Raw genomic sequence first — 22110 nt, 5'->3', positions numbered from 1 at the left:
ATGATACTGTCATCTGACTCAAAGAATTAACCTCACGGCTGGCATCACGGGACTTTGTTTTACCTTATGCATTTTGTGATGCTCTGTGAGAGCAGGGACCGTGTCTTATTTTTGGAACTGCAGGACTTAGTGCTTGGAACGTGTGCATGTATGTGTTTGTTGCAATGAATGAAAAATATCCTGCTGGTTCCAGTTCTTCTAATTATAGGAGAAAAATCTCAAATAGAAATCAGGAGGGATTTGTTGTTTGGGTTGCCTTGAACGGGTAAGAATGTCCATTAAAAGGGCTGCATTCCCTCAAGAAACTGCCCAGGGCTCCACAAAGTGGGCACAAATGCCCAAGAGGCAGTCTTGGAGTTTCCCCAAGGCACTCTCCAGTGGGTATCTCTAGGGATGATGCTCTGACATCTCCACTTTTTACAATTTCCCCCAAGACAGCAAAATACCAAGGATCCAATATTTTTGTTGACGTTGCATACAGTTAGCACCAAATGATAAAAAAGCACAATACAAGTATATTACATGTAGAAAACCATACTTTCTCCTCCTGTGAGAAACTAAGCTCACAGGAAAATTTGCCAGTCTTGAGGGCGAGAGTCACAGGACATCCTGAAATATGCTAGAAGCAGGCTGAGAGCTAGAATAAGCAGATCTCTCTTGCATTGTTTTCAATGTAAGCGCCAGCAGTGAAGGGGAGTTCTTTCCTAGCACACATTTAGAATAAGAACACAGAAGCCCCACAGCCACCGTCTCATGGATCACAGACCTTTTCATCTCCCATTAAGTACCATTGAAAATGAGCTCAAACAAAATTACCCCTTCACAAAGCTATCAGAAGTGCCTCCTGATTTCACGGCTGTCAAATTCTTCGCCTCTTTGATGAACACTTCTAGGATTCCTCCAGAGATGACAGGAGAATCCTTCTTCTTTCCTCGTTTAAAGGGCTTCTTTCCTGCATCAGCCATCAGAGAAAAAGAGAGAAAGAGCCAGAGAGAGAGCCAGAGAGAGAGCCAGAGAGAGAGAGAGAGAGAGAGAGAGAGAGAGAGAGAGAGAGAGAGAGAGAGAGAGAGAGAAAGAGAGAAAGAGAGAATGAGAATGGGGGGAGGAGAAGAGAAAGAGAAAAGAAGGGAAGAGATAGATCATGGGTTCCATTTCAAAATTTACAAATAAAATCCACAAAGATTTATTTCATTTTCAGAGTGAATGAGATCTTTACATTATTCTATACTTTTCCATGTAATCACTTAAATGCTTTTACACCACTGCATTCCTTCTGGATATATCTTTCAGTTTCGTTGAAAAAAATAAGCAAATAAATTTAAAAAAATTAAATACTCCCCGATAACATATAAAGGGATAAAATAGAAAACACCCCGAGAGCTGCCTGGGCCACATCCCTGCTCTCTGTGAGGAACAGCTACAATGAAAGCCACACACATGTGCCAAGACCCCCAAAGAGAAAATTTCTAACTCCCATCTTGGATATTTTAGTCGCGTACATTTTCAACTCCATGCTGGGCCAGCTCTAAAGGCTATAGCTCAGACACAACTACATTTGGGGGTGAGAGGAAACTCTTCCCGCATCACATTTTTATTCTGATGACACACGCTCAACATGAATAACGACCGCCTCCACCACCACCTTTATTTAACACTGTTCTAAGTGCTTTGTATGAACGAACCTATTCAATTCTTGCAATATCCCTAAGAAGTGAGGCAACTGAGGCTGAGAGATAGTAATTTAGTTGCACAGGGTCACAATGACAAGGGTGATAGGAAAAGAAAGATAAAGGAGGCTGCCTGTAGGAGTTGAAGAAAGAAGAAGGGCAAAAGGGATTTAAAAGTTGACTCCAGGCTTCCCTGGTGGCGCAGTGGTTGAGAGTCCGCCTGCCGATGCAGGGGACACGGGTTCGTGCCCCGGTCCGGGAGGATCCCACATGCCGTGGAGCGGCTGGGCCCGTGAGCCATGGCCGCTGGGCCTGCGCGTCCGGAGCCCGTGCTCCGCAATGGGAGAGGCCACAACAGTGAGAGGCCCGCGTACCGCAAAAAAAAAAAAAAAAAAAAGTTGACTCCATCTGGATTTTTCCTTTGTATTCTGTGTTCCAGGTTAATTTCTTTCTCAAGATGCCCTGAGCAGCTGTGAATGTCATAAATCCAGACAGCATCTTTCTGCACCTCCCCTCTCAGCAGGCCATCCCCCATCTCCCCCTAACCCCCCACTCCACCCGGCACAGGGGAAGATCCTATATGTCCTGGACTTCCAGGAAACAAATCTCAACATTAAGGTTGGTCTCTAAGTATGAACTCTGTCCTTTCCTTGTAAGAATCTGACACCCTTCCCCATACACAGTGTATACTCTTCGACTCTCCTTAAACGACAGTGACACCTAAACCTTTCCATTTCATCTGTGTAATGTAAAAGTAACATAGTCCCCTGATCCCTATTTCCACACTTCTAGAAATGGAACGTCCCTGATCAAAGTCACTGATTTGTTTTCTCTACCTTGAAGCTGTCCTAGTGGAGGTGTCAGGTTCTCCTCTGGGGGTATGTAACGTAAAATGACTGTCAGCTCTCCTTTGTACTGAAGGCCGATATCCTCAGCAAATTCCACCTGGCCAAGAGGAGACAGGTGAAAAGAAAAAGTGAGAATGCTTGGTTTGTAATTTTGTAGCCCATATTTGCATGTACAATATTTACTTGGTAGCGTAAATGTGACAATTTATTCCCATTCAACTATGTTGGCACTTATTGGTTCAAGAGATGCCTCAGGCATGAGAAAAGAGAGTCTGGAAAACTCTATGAAGCTATTTGAGTATAACATTCAACGCTAAAGGGCTTCCCTGGTGGCGCAGTGGTTGAGAGTCCGCTTGCCGATGCAGGGGACGCAGGTTCGTGCCCCGGTCCGGGAAGATCCCACATGCTGCGGAGCGGCTGGGCCTGTGAGCCATGGCCGCTGAGCCTGTGCGTCCGGAGCCTGTGCTCCGCAATGGGAGAGGCCACAACAGTGAGAGGCCCGCGTACCGCAAACAAACAAACAAACAAACCCCCAAAAAACATTTAACGCTAAAGTAAAAGGAATTTGAGAGGAGATATATAACACACGTTCGGTGAATCAATGGACACTGAGTGCCTGTGATGGACTGAGAACTGGACCCATCATTGAACATACCCAAATAATTTGGGGTATGAGGCAGGAATAAAGATGTCACTGAAAACAGCCCCAGAAGATTCTTCTCTCTGTCTGTCCTTGATGTCTCAAGGCCTTCCTAAGTGTCCAAGAAGGGGCAAGTAGGCAGTAATGTCTGGTTCATATTGGGCTGCCAGCCACCAACTATGAAAAGCTATACTGGTAATTCACATCATTAAAACTCAATCAGGAAAAACTGGTTCACTCCAACATTGCTGGTGGGACTGTAAAATGGTTCAGCCACTCTGGAGATCAGTTTGGCATTTTCTTAAAAGACTAAACATACAACTACCATACACCCTAGCAATTTGCACTCTTGGGCGTTTATCCCAGAGAAGTAAAAGACTGTGCACACTGAAAAAAAATCTGTACACACATATTTGTATCATCTTTATTTGTTACAGTACAAAACTGGAAACAACCTAGATGTCCTTCAATAGATAACTGGTTAAATAAACTGTGGTACAGCCATACCATGGAGTACTACTCAGCAAGAAAAAGGAATGGCTATTGAAACACACAACAACTTGGGTGAATCTCTAGAGAATTATGCTGAGTGAAAAGAGGTCAGCTTAATAGCATACATACTATACGATTCCATTTACATGACGTTTTTGAAATGACAAAATAATAGATATGGAGAATAGAGTCATGGTTGCTAGGGGTTAGGAATGGGGGTGGCAGGGGGGAGGTGGGTGTGGTTATATAAGAGCATGAAGGATCCTTGTGGGGATGGACCCATTCTGTATCTTGGCTGTAGTGGTGAATATACACAAAGCTATACATGTGACAAAACTGCACAGAAATAAATACACGAACACACAAACGAAAACCAAGGAAATCTGTATAAGATGAGTGGATTGTATCAATGTCACCACCTTGGTTGTGGCATTGCACTATAGCTTTGTAAGATGTGACCATTGGGGGAAACAGGGTAAAGGGTATATAGGATCTCTCTGTATTATTTCTTACAATAGCATGGGGACCTACAGTCTTCTCAAAATCAAATTTAAAATTTAAAAATGCAGTGTGAGCACATACCCACAGCCTCTGTTCTATAGGTCTCCCGTTTGCCACTGAGTCAACGGAACTTTGAGTTTTCATAAATAGGGTAAGAAAAGTAGTGTACTTTCCTCAGACTCTTCCTGCAGGAACTTGACTGCTGAGCAATGAGTCAAGGGCTGAGAACTGCTCTCTTCTGAGAGAGGGCAGACTGAAAGAATTCAGAAACCCCAAAACCCACAAGAAAGCCCAAGGCTGTTCAAGCCTCAGCGAAAAAGACTGATACCGTTACAAAAGGAATCCTTGCCTTACTTTGCTTCCTCTTGGTGGTGCTAAAACTTATTAGTAAAGGTGGGGAAGTCATTTGAAGTATTTTTTTCAGCTATCTTGCCAGGGGCACAAATGATATTAGATGGTGGAACAGACTATCCATCTAATATTTAATTATTTTAACTTGAGTGCCTTGTAAGAGGACTTTTCTAATTGTTTTGATGGTTTCAGTAAATTTTAGTTTATGTGAAAGTCACAAATGGAAAATTAGAATGGATATTATGACAGATAAAAGAGATCAACTGCTTTTTTGGTACCATGGCTAATGAGAGGTGAGGTATTTGTCCTCTCTGGATCTGAGTGGGCTCTGTGATTGCTTTGACTAGTAGAATATGGCAGAAGTGATAACGTACCAGTTTCTGGGCCCTGGCCTTAAAATGAACGGCTTCTACTTCTTCTCTTGGAATGAATATTCTTGGGATTCTCCCTCTGGGAACCCATGATGTGAGGTCCAAGTCACATGGAGAAGCCACACGTCAGTGCTCTAGTCGGCAGGCCTAGCTGAGTTCCTACCTAGCTGGCAGCCAACATCAAGTATGAGACGGCCAACTGGAGCAACCAGCCCAGTCAAGCCCTCAGATGACTTCAGCCTCAGTCTACCATCTAGCCTCAACCGTATGAGAGACCTTAAATAAGAACCACCTAGCTGAGTCCAGTCACCCCAGGGAATCAAGAACAATAGTAATAAATTGTTGTTTTAAGCCACTAAGATTTAAGGTAGCTTTCTATACAACAACAGTTAACCAGTGCAAGCTCTGTTTGCTTTCAGCTGAGATCTTTGGGTAGGAAAATATATTGGCAGAAAAAATTATATGTGCAGGTGTCACATACTAACGTGTAGTGTATTTGTAGAGATCAAAACATGCATTATTGGGATTTATTAATGTTGCATTACTTTCTAGCTGAAATTCAAATACACTGGTGACTTGGTATAAACACAGTCCTCAAATCTTGTGGGAGCAGAAAATAATAAAGGTGAAGTCTTATGGCATTATAGTCACACACAAAAGAAATCCAAAGGAGGGAGTCATCTTACAGTCTGCACATAGCTAATATCTTGGGGGTATTTTTGGTACACTTGCAAGGAAATTCCAAGGCAACATCCTGTCCTGGCATACTACCATTTTACATTATTCAACCAACTCCTACTCAGAAAAAGCTTGCAGAATTCAATACAGTTTATTCAATTCTACCAACACATACGGAATGGCTTCTCGTAGTAATGATTTTAAGGCATTTTGCTAAGTGCTACGGGGACACGGAGAGAGACCCGGCTTTCAATGAATTTTCATTCTATTCAGGAGATATATATTCAACGGAAGCTCTGTTCATCTGCCCGAATGCTCTCCATTCCCAGCGAAGAGCAGAATCCTCTACAAAGACCGTGCGTGCCCGCTCCCATCAGCTGAAGTGCATGCTTAAGTCAGCTGCATTAGTCCCCGAAGCTCTATGCCAGGCCTATTTGTGGCTGTAATTATATAACTGAATGTCACAAATTGAAGAGTCCCAAAAGACAGCTGCTACTATAAAAATTAGGTTGACCGACTTATCAGAACTAAAGATTTGAAAATAAATTTGCTATCGGATTATATTTGGGCTCCAAGCTGTAAAAGATTAGGAACAAGATGGTGAATATGTACAAAGGTTTTTGCACTTGGTTGACTTTGAAAGTACTCTCAAGTTTTTGTTTCACTTTAGAGAAACGCAAACTAGCAACTGTTGATTAGGATACATTAGGGTCAGAATTTATGCCAGGAGGATATGACAGAATTGCAATCACTGAAACCATACTCAAACAAAACAAAGTGCCCCTATATTAGAAGACCTGAAAATGAATGCACATGTATTTGTTTTAAGTTAAAATACATGATTAAGAAATGCACTGGGGGAGCGGGTATGTGTTTGACTTCTGTGACTTAGTCTATGAACTGACGTACTATTATTGGTCCTGATTGCTGGGAGAAGAGGGCTTCTACCACACAGCAAGCTCAATGCCAGACAAATGATGACAGTTGCTCCCAATACAAGTACAAAGAAACTACTGTGGGAAGAGAATAATCCAGAACGGGGTGAAGAGGGGGCCCGTGTCTGGTCCTTAAAGGATGGGAGAGATGATGACATACGAAGGGGGGTGGGGGGAGATGATTAGTCTGGGTTAAGAAAGCAGGATGAGCAGAGTACAGTGGGGCTTGCGCAGAATGTGTCTAAGGACTGGTAGGGAGTCAGGTGTGATCAGAACCGTGTGTGCAGGGAAGAAGCAGCAAGGAAGACGTAAACAAGCTGTCTACTCTGGGGTCCTGAGGAGACCTGAAGACACGAGTTCCTGTTATCGTGTTTTATGAGGGTGGGTAGTAGGGTAGTGGGACCACAAAGTGAAGAGAGGTTTACCAAGGTTGTGATACGAGGCAAAGTTTCATGGAGAGTATCTTTTGCTCAGTCCCACAGGGGAGCTCTGAGGATAAGACAGGTCACACCTCAGAGCTGTCTCAATCAGAGGCAAGGGAGTCACCCATCAGTTATTGATCAAGGGCTCTGCCCTCAAGTCCCAGAAGCCGTAAATACCTAGGCTCTTCTGGCTTTCCACGCCCACACTCCAAGCCCACCCCAGCAGCCTGAGGACGCCTCTCCTACACGGATTGGTAGGTGCTGGCTGGCAGGAGGGACAGCCATGGGAAGCCATGTATGCATGAAAATGGGGATATAGGTAAAGCACTGACATCTTCCTCTGCTCCAGAAGGCTTTTTGAAGAGCTAGAGATCCACTTTCCATCAGAGTAGGAAGCAGAGTTTCCACTCAGACACAGGTCTAAGGTGGGGTCATAGATCATGGACATAAGTCTGCTCAAACTGCCACATAAAGAGAGAGCCCTTTAGCTAGGCAATCATTTCACGGGACCTTATATTACACTGACTCTGCCTGAAGGTGGGATGGCGAAGATTTCCTTGGAAAACCACTTAAGCTTGCTGTTGACTTTCAAAGGTCCTTTATATAATCACACCTTCTGGGAACACTCGAAAGGCAATTTATACTGACAAACTCTTCTTGTCTAACTACCTAACATGCCTTCCGGTAAGATAGCGAGTTATAGCTAATAAACAGTCCCACGTCATGCTGTAAATGGGAGTTAGACTGTGAAACTTTATAGTAAGTACATCTGGCATCTTGAGTTCTTTCTCCATCTGCGTTGGCCTCCATATGGGTTGTAAGACCCAGCAAAAACAAAGGAAGGGGCTTCCCTGGTGGCACAGTGGCTGGGAGTCCACCTGCCGATGCAGGGGACACGGGTTCGTGCCCCGGTCCGGGAAGATCCCACATGCCGCGGAGCGGCTGCGCCCGTGAGCCATGGCCGCTGAGCCTGCGTGTCCGGAGCCTGTGCTCCGCAACGGGAGAGACCGCAACAGTGACAGGCCCGCATACCGCAAAAACAAAAAACAAAAAAAACCAAAGGAAGGTGTCCAGGGACTTTTCACCAACACAGAGTCGATAAGCAATAAGGCACTGTGTCTTTCCAGCCTTCCCACTGCCAAAGGATGTCAGTATTTCTGAATGTTTAAAGACTGTTAATTCCGATCGTCTATTACTAAGGAAATTGGTCCCTGTAGCTCACACTTCAGCTCCTCAGCTGGATAATCTACAAGAAGCATCGAGTCTCCAAGGCTGCCCATGCTCTAGCTGCAGCTGATGAAGTGACTCCTGCACTGAAATGACTGAGGGGCAGACGGAGAATGAAATGACAGTCCTCAGAGTCGGCTGGTAATCAACCAGAGGGAGCCCAGCTCAGCCCGAGGACGAGCCACTCACGAAGCAGGAGGCGGCGTACAGAGCATGTTTTGGTATCCTGCCTCCCTGGTTTCCGAAGGCATGGTATCTAAGCAAGTCTGAATAATCTGCAGCCTTTCCTCTGTAAGTGTCAGAGGGAGCTTGGTGGAAAAAGATGACAGGGATTAGAGACACCAGTTTCGGTTGCGTTCCCCAGAAGCCAACCCTGAGGTGAGGATTCTTATGCAAGTGACTTATTAAGCAAGTGCTCCCAGGACAGGCCAGTGAAGGGGTTGGGGAAATAGGCTGGGGAAGAGGAGGAAGCCAGGCAAAGGTGCAGCTAGATCCAGCAGGAGAGCTCTGGAGTATAACGCCTCAGAGCTTTTCCCACTCAGTAATGCAACGGAGCTTTCAAACTCCCCCATCTATCAGTTATTGGCTAAGGGTTGCCTTGTGGCAGGGGGTACATACGCTCCCAGGAATTTCTGGCTCTCTGCCTACGTGGGAAAAATTTACAATAGCCTGAGGACAGACTTGTAAAGAGAGCCTCTGGCAGAGGACCAAAGGAGTTCCAGTGCCATTAAACACCATCAGGATGTTTCCACCTTGAGCGGCCTCAGAGAGATGCTTCTCCCTTATGATAGAAAGTCAAACCACTCAGTGTCAATGTGAAGGTGATTACCATGGAAAGCTGTTGACCCCGAAGCACAGAGGATGCTTGGGAGAGGCCTGGGAGAGCTTTGATATCATCTCAGTGCAAATTCTCCAACCATTTCCAAGAAACTGACTGGAAACCCTCCAAGCTGGTTTCCAAAGAGCCCCTCTGTGCTTTCATGTTATATTTCTGACAGACAAATTAACTTCATGGACTAAGATACATGTTACTTGTCCTTCATCAGTGTCACGCATCGTATGATATGTCGGACATTTTCTATGATTCTTTGATGCTCACCCATTACACAAAAGGAAGCACGTGATAGGAGACTGTTAAGTCAGATTAATTGCTATCCTTTACGTTGAGGCTTTTCATTGAATTCCAAGAAACTTAGTACTGTAATGACCAAATATTTCTCATATTTAATGTCAGAGAAATGTTATGCTATCATGGACTTGTTAACACTGCACTTCCTATCTCTACCACATTTACGTTAGTCATGGGAATGAGGTTATTTCCTGTTTGAGGATTTCTATTTCATTGTCCATTTTACCCATAGCCCAATTAAACCTCCTAAAGATTTTCCATGAGTTATTTACACCAAGTTTAAGGTCAACACTTATAAAATCCACTAGAATATTGTATTTAATTTCTGAGTCTCAGTTTCCTTATATAAAATGGGGATAGCTATGCTAACCCCACACTGATGGTTGTAACCATGAGACGTGAACGACGCTGCTACTGATGACGATCAACAAGTGTTACTGATGATGGTCACTTGTTTTTTGCTGTCTAGCATCCACTCACCTTTTTTTTTTTTTTTTTAGTACTACTGTACCAGGATTTCTTTGGGGGCAATACCACCTTCAAGACCAGAGTTATGTCCTGATTGTCTTAAGCCACTCAATGTATCTCACCTCCCTAGCCAGAATGATTGGCTCAGGATGGGCAAATAATGTAATGAGAATTAGGAACCAGAGCCAGGGCATTGGCTGGACTATTGGGAGGAGGAGGAACTCTCTCCTCTCCTGGACAGTGTGAGGCAAGGATGAGAGGTTTGCAGCTGTCATGGTGTCCAAGAGAAGCAGACCTGGAGCTAGTGAGGGAGGCCCACACTGCATGAAGTTTGCAAGTGAAGCTAACACAGAGAAGAGAGACCAAGAGACTCCAGGGCCTTGCTAAGATCTGAGTATCTGGATTAAGCCATGCTTGATAATCGCTGGCCCATAATTTCCTTTTATTTTTTTGAGTAGCATGAGCTGGGGTTTCTGTTAATTGCAATATAAGGACTCCAATGTAACATAAATACTACCTAGCATTTAGTGAGAAGTTTACAATGTGCCTGACACAATACTGCAAGCATCACATAGCAGGCTTCTTCAAGCCTCACAGCATCCCTATAACTGATGTCCAACTCTTTTATCACCAGTGAGAATACCAAGGCCTGGGAAGTTAAGTAACTTGCCCAAGGTTACACAGAGTCGCGAAGCCAGGATTGAACCCAGGAAGTCTGAGCTGCATCCACTATCTTTACCATCATGTTCTTTTTGCCCTTCTCTCTATAAAGAACAATCTTTCGTTACGTAAATGTGACCTTTTTTCCACCTCACGTTTGACTTCAAAAATTACTGTAAATGTAGAGATACCAATTGCATAGAGTGAATCTCAGGTACTGTTGGTTTAGTTTAGAACATACTATAGTAGCATTTAATTTCTAGAACCAGCTTTGAGATTTCTTTTTCTGACTATAACTCAAGACCTGGGTTCTGAATCTCAAAAGTAGGAATGTAGGAAACCAGATACTTTAGCTGCTGGTCACTTCCTCCTGTGAGCTAAGGCAAGAGCACACCTGCTCATGTCTGAATTGTGGAGAATGAGGAAGAGAGAGAACGTTTTGAGACTGATCGTGCTCTATGGAGCTGTTTTTGTCTATGTGAAAATGAACGCTTTCTCTTTCTAATAGGATCATAGAATGTATTCTTTTGTTTATCCATGGCAACCTTCGAATGATGACTACATTTTTAGTAGATCAAATTAATAAGATATATGATTATGGGGCTTGATTTTACAGACAGTCTGTATCGAAGAAGAAGGCTTTCCAAAAGAATGGATTTGCATTTATTATATTATTCCCAAATTAGCTGCACTAACCTTTTCAGATTATCGCTTGACAACTGGAAGCCTTCAGATTCTTTAGGCCTGTGACATCAGTTTTGCTCATTACTTGTGTAACTGTTTGACTCATCTGGAAGCATTTCCTACCTTGGGCTGAAGCACAAACCACTCATCACTTGGATTTTCGAAGTTCCATGAGTCAAAAGGAATCTCCACCTCCCCAAGGAAGCTGTTTCGTCCAAATCGATCGTAATGCCAGACTGAGAGCTGCAGAGTTCTCGTTTCCAGCTGGGCATGGCTGATGGTATACTGCAAAATCAGATTTACAACATCACACTCCATAAGGAGGGCTCTGCCCACTTCTAGGACAGGTTGAAATTTACTACCACCAGCTTTCAGATCAAATACAGTAGTAATATGAACAAAACAAACCCAAGAGAAAAAAAATCTTCATTTTTCTTCGTTTCTGCTACACCCGAGGTTCTATTCCATAAAATCATTTTGTGTGAGCCTCAGCACTGAACCATATATCAACAGACTGTTTCGGGGGGGGAGAGTCGATACATTTCAGATATTGTATAAAAAGTGTCAGGTGATGAAGCTTGTCCCCTTTTCAGTTTTACCTGCTTTTCATTTGCCTAATTATTTTGTCAACAACTACTTTGTAAGCACAATGTTTAATATATCAATTCTCTAATTTATCTGTCTTATTTTATTGATAACAAGAAGCCCCGAATCCAGGATAGTATTGACAGTGAGAAACTTGCAAATGCCAAACCTCATAAAGTTCAGCCTAAGTGCAGGGATGAATCGATATATACGTAGGTTGAACAGAAAGGAAATATTGTTGGCGTGGTTTTGCCTTTTCCAGCAGAACATTATCCAGGGCCACAAGCCCATACACCCTCAAAACCTCCTGATTATCCTAAGCAAATGACCACCTGGGACATACTTCAGACTGACTTGACTCCTGATCTCGGATTTGCGTCTCCACCCATCCTTGCTGTTCCCGGCATGATTAACCTGGGCTCCCTGCTTCCTGGATCTGCCATGTCACTCTGTTTTTCTCTTCTGCTTGGGCTCATCTTTGCTATCTTGTCATGGCTGTTGGATTCACGCTCTGCCTATATTCATTCATTTTCACTTTGATCTGTTTTGATATTTGTTCCTTCTTTCACATATGACCCCACTGACACATGCCCCAACTTACCAACTTCCTCCTATGATGGACTCTGACTCCATCATTCTGGGCACAAGATCCATAAATTACTCTGCGACTGGCAATAACGTCTACATCCCCATCTCCCTGGATCTTTCTTACCAGGCTAGATTGGTCCAGGGTGAGAGAAGAGGTTACATGGAAGCCTATAGGGAAAAGTCATTTCTCTAGAATTGGGGCCTGGGTCATCTCTTATCTGGGCGACCGTCTCTGAGAGTTCTGGAATCCAGCCCTGCATCTCCACTGTTCACTAACCACATGCTTAAATTTAGCCAAATTCCAAAACCCTTACAAGAAACAGCACATCTTCACGCTGTGTTAGCAGAACAGTGAGTGGGTACAGACCTGCTATGTTACTGTCAAAACTGTGACAAACTTCTTTTAGGCGAAACTAGAAAAAACACAGTTTTCCCAAGGGTGAAACATACTTTTTGACAGGATGTATCAGGTCCGATGTAATTTTCCTGGATTGTCTCTACTTAAGGTGCAATTTCAGGAGCACCAGAGAAAAACAGATTAAGAGTGGTTTACATTTTTCTTTTCCAGAAACAGAAAGCCAAGGGTATCACACTAATTGATTCAAATTCTACTTTGCTAAAATACATATAAGCCTTGACATGCAAACCCTCTGTAGTTTCAATGAGGCTGTAAACTGTATCACTAAAGTTACTCTGAGGGAATATTTATTTACCTTTAGCGTTTCATTGAATTCTGGATTGGTGCCTGTTCTGATTCTGGTCTTGCGCTTATTATTTCTAGACTTGTCAGGAAGAAGGTATGACTTGACATAACTGTAGATGGTAAAAAAATAAAGGAGTGAAAATAATTCTTGGGAAACATCTACTTTGCAAGAAATGCTCGAGGACATCAGTGAATAAAAGAGGCAAAGGGAATAGGCTAGTGAGCATAAGAGACAGAACCAAAGGGAATGTTGTGTACATAACAGGACACCTTGAAATATAACTCTGGACCTTCAATAAGAGAGAAGCAGTAAAGTCGAGTGGTATAGGGTGTGGGCTCTGGAGTCAAGCCAGCTGGGTTTGAATCACTCCAGGCCTCACTGGTTTCGGTGAACTCAAGAGCTTACGTATGGCATTGTGAAGATAAAATTAGCTGAGACATACAAGAAGCTGACATATTATACTACTCAATAAATGTAATCTGTTATTATGATCAATGGTCTCACAAAATATGGGGTTATTTTCCTCTCCACTCAGATGTCAGGACTTCTGATGGGTGGAGTCAATGGCCATGGATGGATGAAGAAAAATGGTGCAAAGAGGAAATGAAAAATAACAACCTGAAATCACAACAGCAATTCTACCCAATACCTTGCCTTGAGCGGTCCCAGGAGTCTCTTGGAGCGAAGCATCATGGCAGACTCAGAAATGTACAAGATTGAAATGGAAAGGATGCTACCAGAGTCCTGAAGCACATCTTCAGGATGGGCTTTAGATGATCCCTTTCCATGCTAGTCTAAATGATGGTATTGGTCCTGAAGCTCTCTGATATTTAGCTGAGGAGGTAAGTGGACCAATCTGTACTCAGAATCCATCTGTTTGTCTAATTTGGAAACAGCTTTGCTGAGTTGTTTACTGAACCTAGGTCATCTTTATGTAGAGAAAAGGTGAACAGCAGGTCTGAGACTGCTCTCCTTAGAAATGCCTGCTTATAAGTTCGGCTCTTGGCTGGCATGTGGGAACCTGGATTTCAGGAGGATTCTCGTCATTCCCAGAACAGATATAAGTGGCTCACTGTGACTAAAATATTTGTGGAAATAATATGGCTTCTGCTGAACCCCTGCTTTCCTTCTGGGAGACTGGGAATTTGTTGTTATATGCCCAGGTGAGTCTCTCAATGAGCTTCCCTGGTAGACAACACTTCACATGTGTTGGCACAATTCGTTGCTGGAGGACTTAAGCACCTTAAGCACATCCCATGTGACTCCACTGAGAAAGGATACTGGGAAGCTTAAGCCTGGCTTCTTTAGAACTTTGCCACATATGCCTTTTCCCTTTGCTGATTATGTGTGGAGACCTGGGAGTCCTCCTAGTGAATCATCAGACCTGGCAGTGGTCCTGGGAAGGCATGGCATATCTCTGTACCTAGCTTCTTTCCAATGTGCTATACTCATCCTTGCCCTCCTGGGCTCGTCCCTGAAATCCTGAGAGCTTCAAAATTGCCCTCTCAAGTTGTTCAATTGGGTGAACAGCTTGGTAATTTTCTCTGGAGTGTTTCCCAGAACAAAAATTAACAGGATGCTCTTATACATCCTGGGGTGTGCCAATGTGTCAGCCTTCTATCTCAAAGAGCTGCCTCTGTGTGAACTACAAATCTGTCAGTCCTGAGTCACACTGAGTAATAGCTTTTTAAAAATCTGGAAGTTCCCTGGTCATCTAGTGGTTAGGACTTGGTGCTTTCACTGCCATGGCCCAGGTTCAATCCCAGGTCGGGGAACTGAGATCCCACAAGCTGTGCAGTGCTGGAATGGAATGGAATGGAATGGAATGGAATGGAATGGAATGGAATGGAATGGAATGGAATGGAATGGAATAGAATGGAATGGAATGGAATAGAATGGAATGGAATAGAATGGAATAGAATAGAATACAATACAATAAAGTAAAATAGAATAGAATAGAATAAAATAAAATAGAATAGAAATAAAATAAAATAAAAAAGTAAAAATCAGGTAACCACAAATGCAACCATTATACATGCACATCAAAGAATATTTAGAAGTTTGGCACAGGAAGAAAGTGACGATCAACCTTCTGAATCTAGAGGAATGCTAAGACGCTTCTGAAAAAGAAACACACATGTGACAAACACACATACTCACATATGCAGTGACCGAAATAGTCTGAGGAATATGGTATATGCTTACGCATCTGTCCTCTGTTTCTTTTCATCTCCTATGGCCAGATTTCTGCAATTCTTGACAAAAATGTAGAGCCCGCCAGTTTTGTAGCAGTAGCTGATGTGGAGAAGGATTTCCCCGCTGACCTTCACGTTGCCATAGTCTCCTGTTTCACTGTAAACACTCATCATGCTGTTCAGGCTGGTCTGAAATCAACAAGATGAAAAGAGGCATCTAGTGTTATGCTAGTGATCTCTTCACAGAGGTTACCTCCCTTCATTCAGTTACAGTTCCCATTGTCTATAACGAGCAGGGAAGTTTAGGGTGAAAGGAAGAAAGCAAAAATCGCTTGTCTTTCTGGTACTGTATAAAATCCAAGTCTGAAAAAGGACAAGAGCTAGGACCATTAGTAAGGAAGTCAGGAAACTTGCTGAGAGGGGAAGCATTATTGTCTTCTCGGGTTAGTGAATACCCTGTGTTTATTCACTGCTTCCAATGAATACAGGGTCATTGAGGCATTTCCCATCATATCTCTTCTCCTCATCCCTGCAGCATTCTCCTTTTTCACTGGTAGACTCAAGGTCAGTCTACTTCAAGGTCTAGAATGCATTGACCAGGACAAAGAAAAACTCATTTCCTATTTCTGTGCTAGCATAAGCCACAAGCCTCTCTCTCTGACATCTACCTAGAGTACCCCATCAGTCTCTGGGAAGCCAGAACTCTAACGGAGCAAGACCCTATGGGGCCTTCCCAGGACAGACCCGCCCCCATATCCTCTGCTATAGCTCCTCTCTGAAGCACCCAGATAAGAGTATCAGATGCACACTTCCTGAGTTGTTTTACAGATGCTAAAACTCCCACCAAATTGGAAGACACTAACTACTTGATGACCATGAACACGTAGCCCCCAGACCTTCTGGAGCCCAAAGACTGCACACCATCAACCAGTCAGAGAACTGTGCACAAGCTGATCACATACCCTGCAACCCCCGTCCCTCACCTGGCCTTTAAAGATGCTTTGCTGAAACCCCTTGGGGAGTTCTGGGGTTTATAGAGCACCAACCACCTGTCCTCCTTATATTGGTGCTCTTACAATCTACACTGTACTTTCCTTCACCACAATCTGGTGTCAGCAGATTGCCTTTACCGTGCCCAGGCGAGCAGACCCAAGTTCGGTTCAGTAACAAAACTGCATCTTTAACAAGGGCATGCCAGGAGAACGTCACATGCCCATAGCTGTCAGGCTCCCCCCTGAGCAGCCGTACAGCCACATGGGTAGTAATAAGACCATGGCTTTGTACGCATCTATAAAATAGCAACCCACAAAACAGAACACTGAAGAAGAAAATGACACAGCAACCAATAAATAAAATTAAAATGTAAAAAGAAACTCTATCCAAATGTACCAGAATGAATGAAGTTTCTGATGACACACTAATAGCAAGAGACATGTTTTAAATTAAATGTAACAAAATTATCCTGTAGTACCAGCAGCACAAACTCTATGTCTTAGCAACACGACTGTCACAAAAGGCCACCTGGAAGGCTTTCAGGAGTGACCCAGGAGTTTCAAAAGCCTGTCTGTGAACCACTGGGAAGGACTATGGTGAGTGCAAAGAGAGTTTAGACTTCCTACTTTTTATACTTTTTTGTTTATACATAAAACAAAAGTCATTACCTTCCTCCAATTGCTCAGAGTAGAGACTGATCAAAAAACAGGAAGTGGGTGATGTGGCTAGTATCTATTCCAAGCTTAAATCAAGGGCAAGGGCAAACCAAGGATTCCATAATTATGTGGAGATTAAAACTTAAAGAAAGCCAGTGAGTGACCTACTTCATCTTTTTTATTCATAAAACAAAACATCAAAATTTTCATGATAGCAAGCGTCTTTGAGCAGTGCTTTGCAAACTTCAATTGCATATAGGTCGGGACTTCCCTGGTGGTCCAGTGCGTAAGACTCCACGCTCCCAATGCAGGGGGCCTGGGTTCGATCCCTAGTCAGGGATCTAGATCCCGCATGCGTGCCGCAACTAAGAGTCCACATGCTGCAGCTAAAGATCCCACTTGCCACAACTAAGACCCGGTGCAGCCAAAATGAATAAATATATATATTTTTAATTGCATACAGGTCACCTAGGGATCTCATTAAAATGACGATTCTGATCTATTCAGTCCCGGGGGGGTCTGAGATTCTGCTTTTCTAACAAACTCCTAGGTCCACAGTTCCCAAACTGTGTGTCTCGGCATCCCAAAGCAGCAGAGCCAACTCACAGGGGCAAAGCAGGATATTTTAAAATTTCAAGGGAAACACAGCGACAACTACCAGACACCATGCAAACTACGAACAGTGGTTCACAGTATTAACATTAAATTCCACCTTATTCTTTTCAATGAAGTCCTATCTACATGAAGCTGAGTTTGGGGCAGTTGCTATGACAAAAAGCAAGTATTGCACAAAAATCAACGGGGAACAGGAAATGAAAATGATGCTACCCAATCAGATTCCAAGATCTGACAAGTCACGTAGTGCCCATCAGGCACGCACATCCCATCAGGGGCTATTTAAGACTGGAATAAAAATATTATTTTTCTTTCAAGTTATGTATATTATTTTTTCAAACGGCTACTAAGTTGTTAGGACCCCAGTACTTATTAAATTTGTTTTTCAAGCTAACTACTTAATAAATGGGCTAGTCAGGTATTACTTTGGGCCTAGGAGTGCTACGAAATTATCACTGAGACACTAGGGGCTCTGTGAGCTGACAGCGTTTTCTAGTCTCTGTCCCAGGTGATACAATACTGCTGGTCCACAGACCATGCATTGAGCTTCAAGCACTTCAAGAATAAGCCTCAACCCCCTCATGTTACATATAAGTAAAGTCTCGCTCACAGAAATTGTTGGCAGTGCCAAGAGACTGTGACGTAAAATTCGTATTTTATGGCAAGATAAGAAAAATTTAAACATAAAAAATCTTCTTTACCCTCTGGCCTCCTCTCTCCCCACACTGTACATTGTGTATCTGTATTATGCATCGACCAGACCTCCCCCATTGGCAGAAATAACTGCTCAACCACAGAAAGCAACATTCTCCTAGCATCAATAAGAAACTCAGTAAAAGATAACATTCCTTCTTGCTCTTGTAAGGGGGCATGATGACACTTAGATCTGAATTGTATAAACTGTCAATAATACATCATTTAATGGACAGCCCTCTGTCTCAAAAAACTTAGGTAACTGTGCCTTGAGTTCACAAGGGTGGAACAGTTCTTGGAGCTTTTGGAGATGCTGTTTCTGGGTTATAATCCCCAATTGGGCTCCAATAAAATTTCCCATTTCTTTCTTAGACCGACTGATTAATTTTTTTCTTGACAACATAAAGCCAAGATTTCGAGATTATTAGTCTGAGGACCTCTCCACCATACCTCACTGCCTCCTTGTATCACTGACTTGTATCTACACCACATTGCTTTGTTGCCACTTCTTCAAAGAGGGTCCTCTGTAAGCACGACATCCATATATAGAAAAGACAGTTTAAGAACCCACAACTGCTGACGCTTGGGAGAAACTGAAGAAGTTACAGAAATTTTACTACTAACCAAACTTTACGCTCTTAACCAAGCCAATGCTGTGAGTTAAAGAGAGATGTTTACTCTAAAGGTGGCTTGTTCGTGGTAAATCATTTTAGACCATGTATCTTTTCACTGTTCCTCAGATTCTAATGTTTAACAAATGTTCTTTCTTTGGAATACCTGGATTCCGATCATGTTATTTACCTTTTAAAAGAGAACCTCTGGTTAACTGTATACAAGCCAGAAAGAGATAAATGCTGGAAAAATTGCCTACCTAATTAGAGTCCCTGTACCATGAACTTTGTGAAGTGTGGTTGGAAAAAAGGAAAAGCTTGAACACTCACAGTGTCTGAGTCAGCGTCAGGCACACTTAGGTAGGTCCACTTCCTGTCAGAGCCTGCTTGAGAATTCTTTAAGGAAGCCACCCAAAGGTCAAAAGAAAAAAGGGTATTAGAGCAACAGACAGAAATCAGAGAAGCAAAGACAAGACTTGTAGGCATATAGATGGGTATAAGGACACGGGAGCTCCTAAAGCTCTCTCAAAGAAGGGTTCAAACACCAAAGTAAGAAGGGATTTTATTCCGCAGGCAGTGGAAAGCTATGGACTTGATGTGTGAGTAGGAGAGAAACCTACTTGGGTACATGTTTTAGGAAAGTGACTGGCGGTAGAGTAGAGGATAGTTGGGGAGTTGAGAGAATGGTGGCAGGGAAATTTAACAGCTGAGAACTGAGATAATTCATAGGCTTCCGCTGATGAGACCCTGAACTAGGGAGTGATAGGTTTTAAAACATGGGTGAGGGGCTTCCCTGGTGGCGCAGTGGTTGAGAGTCCGCCTGCCGATGCAGGGGACACGGGTTCGTGCCCCGGTCCGGGAAGATCCCACATGCCGCAGAGCGGCTGGGCCCGACAGCCATGGCCGCTGAGCCTGTGCGTCCAGAGCCTGTGCTCTGCAATGGGAGAGGCCACAGCAGTGAGAGGCCCACGTACCGCAAAAAAAAAAAAAAAAAACCTGGGTGAGGAGAGGTTTTTAAAGTAGGAGAGGGAAGGAATCAGAAGCCTTAGGAAAAGCCACCACAAAATTTGAGTGAAAACTACTCTGTGGACAAAGAGCAAGCAGGAGACTATAATGACTTTTAAATCACTATCACGCGCTTTTGAAGAACATTATTCTCTCCTTTGGAAATGCACAGAAAATCACCGGAGGAAGACTCTTCCAGTGCATGCTAGAGAATTGCTTACGGCTGACAGGCTGCTTGCTAGACTGTGGGTGTTTGCAGAAAACCGAGAGGACGCTAAGTCATCAATGCCTTCTTCTGTCTCTTCCAAGTAGTCCTAAGGAAGGATGGGAAAAAATATCAGTGGTTTGGTTTATTTCTTTCCTAGAAAGTCTTTTCACTTAAAAAACCACTTTCTTAAATACTTGAAAAATCAGATACAAATATCTAGAAATCACCCCATTCCTACGTTTTTCTCTTTTGCCTTCCACTCTGATGGTACCTGAACTGCACCATCAGAGGATTGGGGTCTCCTTCCTAGGGATGCTTGCCTTATGGAAAGAATACGAAATTTGGAATCACACAGACCTCGGCGTTCAATAACTACCTCCCTGCTCACTAAAATGATTCACTTTGAGCAATGTACTTAAAGTTATTTTTTAATTTAAAAAATTGGGGCACATTTGTGTGTGTGTATATATACCGTCAAAATGGGGAAATGTATCTTGAAAATCTCTCCAATAGAATAAACTATTTTAGATACTAGATTCTTGTCCAAAATCCCAGATTCTACTTTTCTTCTCCCACCGTTTATTTCCTGGTTATTTAAGTAATACATTTTTATAGCAAAAAGTTTAAGCAATGTAGATAAATTTCAAGTAATATAAAAAACTTATATCTCCACTAACATTAATGATCAAACTTAAAAAATTTTTGATGGTATGGATAGGATACACACACACACACACACACACACACACACAAATGGATTATATCATGCATACTTTTTTTTTTTTTAAATCATGGACACCTTTCTTTTTTGCTTCTCCTCTCTTCCCTGGCACTCCTCTCACCCCCACATGTGAAACTAATATTTTGCATCCTGTTGGAATTACATTCTCTTTTATTTGATGCTCCATATAAGTGAGGTCACACGGTATTCGTCTTTCTGACTTATTTTACTTAGCATAACGCCCTAGAGGTTCATCCATGTCGTTGCGAATGGCAGGATTTTTCTTTTTTGTAGCTGAATAGTATTCCACTGTATACATATACCACCACTTCTTTACTCATTCATCTATTTACTGATGGACACTTAGGTTGTTTCCATGTTTTGGCTATTGTAAATAATACTGCAATGAACATGGGGGTGCAGATATCTTTACAAGTTAGTGTTTTCATTTTCTTCAGATAAATACTCAGAGGTAGAATTTCTGGAGCATATGGTAGTTCAAAATTTTGCAAATTTTTTGAGGAACCTCCATACTGATTTCCATAGTGGCTGCACCAATTTACATTCCCACCAACAGTGCACAAGGGTTCCCTTTCCTCCACATCCACACTAACACTTGTTATCGCCAATCCTTCTTTTTTGAATTTTATCTTATTTATATTTTTTATACAGCAGGTTAATAGTTATCTATTTTATACATATTAGTGTATATATGTCAATCCCCATCTCCCAATTCATCCCACCACCACCCCACCCACCTGTTACCTTTTCTAAATTATTCTTTGGCTGTTTTTGTATGTTAGTTGTGAAGACTAATAGGAAGAAATTATTGTATATCCTCACTTCACTCTCAACTCATCCTCACCTCAAAGTGGACAGGTTTGGAACAAGATTGTGCCCTTTCTTCATGATCATTAGACTCTCCCGCACCCAACTTACCAAGTCTTTGTCTGAAGTCCCAGGGACAGACTTGCTTCTTATGCTTACAGTATCCTCTAAGTCTTCTGTAAATGACCCATTCAAATCTAACTCAGATCGACTCCGGTCTGGAGGAAGGAAAAGGAAAGATGTGAATCATCTTGTTTTGCTAGAAGGGTTCGCTTTTCATTGTGAATGTTTCATCGTTATTCCAATTCTTTCTCGGCATAGGGCATAGACAGTGTCATGAAAGCAACAGAGTCAGTAACTCCGTGCTGTTTATGCTAACATACTTCCATTTTTTTTTCATACTTCCATTTTTTAACAGTATTTTGAAATTTCCTTGGACTGACTTACCAACACTGATGTGTTCATTTCTCCTTTGAGCATAGGAGGGCAAATGCTCTACTATAAAATACTAATGTTTTAAGCTGTTTAAGGTTTCTGCTTTGCTCATACACTTTGGAAAACTCTCACAGGATGGGCCCTTAAGCTTACCAAAAAAATAAAACATTAACCATTCTTTATTTAAATATTTAGAGAAT

The 22110-nt window shown here is 42.6% G+C and overlaps 1 protein-coding gene across 1 annotated transcript in view; it reads right to left on the bottom strand.

Annotated features, from left to right (window-relative positions):
• SYTL5 (synaptotagmin like 5) overlaps positions 1-22110 on the bottom strand; it is a 131262-nt gene that overhangs the window by 5890 nt on the left and 103262 nt on the right. The window contains exons 9-15 of the mRNA XM_049704794.1: positions 21587-21693; positions 19940-20032; positions 15156-15334; positions 12960-13059; positions 11197-11358; positions 2504-2612; positions 817-952 (exon numbers count right to left, since the gene is read on the bottom strand). Of these exons, the coding sequence (XP_049560751.1) occupies positions 817-952; positions 2504-2612; positions 11197-11358; positions 12960-13059; positions 15156-15334; positions 19940-20032; positions 21587-21693 (886 nt within the window). The remainder of the gene's footprint in view (positions 1-816; positions 953-2503; positions 2613-11196; positions 11359-12959; positions 13060-15155; positions 15335-19939; positions 20033-21586; positions 21694-22110) is intronic.

Source organism: Orcinus orca, chromosome X (assembly GCF_937001465.1).
Source record: "Orcinus orca chromosome X, mOrcOrc1.1, whole genome shotgun sequence".
NCBI classification, from domain to species: domain Eukaryota; kingdom Metazoa; phylum Chordata; class Mammalia; order Artiodactyla; family Delphinidae; genus Orcinus; species Orcinus orca.
The sequence above is the reverse complement of the archived record's forward strand: the minus strand, read 5'-3'. Positions and strand labels throughout refer to the sequence as shown.